Raw genomic sequence first — 2,974 nt, forward strand, 5'->3', positions numbered from 1 at the left:
TAGGGAGATAGAAACAGCTCCGGTGCAAGCATTGACGGTTGGATGAGGTACTGCAGGGATGGGGTTTCCATATAGATCAGTTAGATTTGATAATGCTATAGCTTGTTTATTAGATGTTACTGTGACGAGACGGGAACGGTCGGGTCGGCTACGGAAATAGACTTTGCCTACTTGTTTTTGGAGACATTGCTGGAAGAGAAGGGAGTTGTCAGAGTAAGGAACTGTAGAAGGGATCACGAAAAATCGGTCACATTTGGCTGGACTAAATAGAGTATTTGAGATTTTTGTTGGGGTGGGTGTAGTAGAAGGACAGGGGCATGTGGAAGAGGGAGCAGTGTTGAGGGAAGTAGTGTTATGGGGAGGTGGACAATAAGGCTGTAAGGTAGTAATAAGGGAGGATGGGGTAGTTGATGAAGAAGGTTGTGGGGGTAGAGGTGTTGAAGTTGAGCATGTTGGGAGAGTAGAAATGTCTCCTGGAGGTTTAGTGTTGATTAGGGTGGATGCTGTACTAGTAGGCATTGAGTAGGGGGTATTAGTTGTAGTGTTCTGACCCGTGGTCAAAGGAGAGCCTGGGGTCTGGGAATTGGGAGAGTTTGAATTGGTGGGGCTATTTGATGAAAGGGGCAAGCCTCATTGCCCATAATAGTGGAATTAAATCTTCATTGTTGGCCATGGTAAGCCTGGAGTATGTTGGGGAGAGAAACGGTCCACCCCTCAGGGTCCCCTTGAGGGGTAACTGCTAGACAACTAAAGCAGGAGAATACCGTGTCCATGACTCCCTCAGATTTGGCACAGTCAGCCTTTCATCCTTTCAGCACTGCTCTCACACCTTAGGAAGTGGATAGTAGAAGGGGTGGTGAAGGGACAGAAATGGAAAAGTAGGAGGGTAAAAAAAGACCATGCAAAATTTGTTGAGTCGAGGGCTGAGTCCCAAGGTTGGGAAGTTCCCCAGAATTGGGTCCCTGTCTCCGCATCCTAAGCCCCCCCCCCCCCCACGACAACAACGGGATTGGGGGGGAAATCAAATGAAAGTCACATCACTCATTGATTATGGAAATATCTTGATACGATTTTTACTAGGATAAAGTAAACAAAGATAATATTTCAAAAACTTTGATAAAAACACGTAATTAAAACAAAACTCGATTGGCCATTGGGAGGGAGGAGTGAAATAGGCTTAACGGGGAGAGTGTATGCCGTAGGGTAGAGGATTGGTCATGTGGTTTATGCTGGGGGAGAAAGCCCCCGCCTCGTTCATGCTCTGAGGCGTAGTCAGCCGGCAAGGAGAGGGCATTTGGGAACCATGACTCAGCGGGGTTGACTGGAGCGTCTGCGGCGTCTGGGGATAAGGTAGGATCTGGGATTGCAAAAGGTTCCGAGCTGGAGTGTATGTGTCTGTGGGGGAGTAGGCCTGAGGAGGAGCGCTGGCTTCGGAGTTGATGATGATGGGAGGCGGGCCGTGGACCAGAGGGGTGATCTGGATGTGAGAAGAGTCGTGCAGAGCCAAGTGATGGTCTTTCGTTGGATACGGCGTTGCTTGCTTGGAGGCGGGTTTGTTTCTTCCGGAATTGGACATCTTCAGCAACATAACGGTGTAGAACTGAAATAGCCAAGGGTGTTTTTATAAACAATCACATTCTATACATTTACGTTTTTATAATATACATATATATACAATTTTATATATATAATATATAAACATATATATATATGTTTATATATATATTATATATATTATGCAAGTGGAATGAAGATGATAGATGGTGATCGTGAACGTGGTGGTGACCGTTGTGGTGTGGTGTGTGGTGGTGACCGTTGTGGTGTGGTGTGTGGTGGTGACCGTTGTGGTGTGGTGTGTGGTGGTGACCGTTGTGGTGTGGTGTGTGGTGGTGACCGTTGTGGTGTGGTGTGTGGTGGTGACCGTTGTGGTGTGGTGTGTGGTGGTGACCGTTGTGGTGTGGTGTGTGGTGGTGACCGTTGTGGTGTGGTGTGTGGTGGTGACCGTTGTGGTGTGGTGTGTGGTGGTGACCGTTGTGGTGTGGTGTGTGGTGGTGACCGTTGTGGTGTGGTGTGTGGTGGTGACCGTTGTGGTGTGGTGTGTGGTGGTGACCGTTGTGGTGTGGTGTGTGGTGGTGACCGTTGTGGTGTGGTGTGTGGTGGTGACCGTTGTGGTGTGGTGTGTGGTGGTGACCGTTGTGGTGTGGTGTGTGGTGGTGACCGTTGTGGTGTGGTGTGTGGTGGTGACCGTTGTGGTGTGGTGTGTGGTGGTGACCGTTGTGGTGTGGTGGTGGTGGTGGTGACCGTTGTGGTGTGGTGGTGGTGGTGGTGGTGACCGTTGTGGTGTGGTGGTGGTGGTGGTGACCGTTGTGGTGTGGTGGTGGTGGTGGTGACCGTTGTGGTGTGGTGGTGGTGGTGGTGACCGTTGTGGTGTGGTGGTGGTGGTGGTGACCGTTGTGGTGTGGTGGTGGTGGTGGTGACCGTTGTGGTGTGGTGGTGGTGGTGGTGACCGTTGTGGTGTGGTGGTGGTGGTGGTGACCGTTGTGGTGTGGTGGTGGTGGTGGTGACCGTTGTGGTGTGGTGGTGGTGGTGGTGACCGTTGTGGTGTGGTGGTGGTGGTGGTGACCGTTGTGGTGTGGTGGTGGTGGTGGTGACCGTTGTGGTGTGGTGGTGGTGGTGGTGACCGTTGTGGTGTGGTGGTGGTGGTGGTGACCGTTGTGGTGTGGTGGTGGTGGTGGTGACCGTTGTGGTGTGGTGGTGGTGGTGGTGACCGTTGTGGTGTGGTGGTGGTGGTGGTGACCGTTGTGGTGTGGTGGTGGTGGTGGTGACCGTTGTGGTGTGGTGGTGGTGGTGGTGACCGTTGTGGTGTGGTGGTGGTGGTGGTGACCGTTGTGGTGTGGTGGTGGTGGTGGTGACCGTTGTGGTGTGGTGGTGGTGGTGGTGACCGTTGTGGTGTGGTGGTGGTGGTGGTGACCGT

The 2,974-nt window shown here is 52.0% G+C and overlaps 1 protein-coding gene across 1 annotated transcript in view; it reads right to left on the reverse strand.

Annotated features, from left to right (window-relative positions):
* Nucleotides 1–1,097: 1,097 nt before the first annotated feature.
* Nucleotides 1,098–2,974, reverse strand: part of LOC125031260 — a 33,253-nt gene continuing 31,376 nt past the window's right edge. Inside the window, exon 5 of the mRNA XM_047621920.1 lies at nt 1,098–1,600. Within this exon, the coding sequence (XP_047477876.1) occupies nt 1,178–1,600 (423 nt within the window). The 3' untranslated portion in view covers nt 1,098–1,177. The remainder of the gene's footprint in view (nt 1,601–2,974) is intronic.

The sequence above is a fragment of the Penaeus chinensis genome, chromosome 12 (assembly GCF_019202785.1).
Source record: "Penaeus chinensis breed Huanghai No. 1 chromosome 12, ASM1920278v2, whole genome shotgun sequence".
Lineage (NCBI taxonomy): Eukaryota > Metazoa > Arthropoda > Malacostraca > Decapoda > Penaeidae > Penaeus > Penaeus chinensis.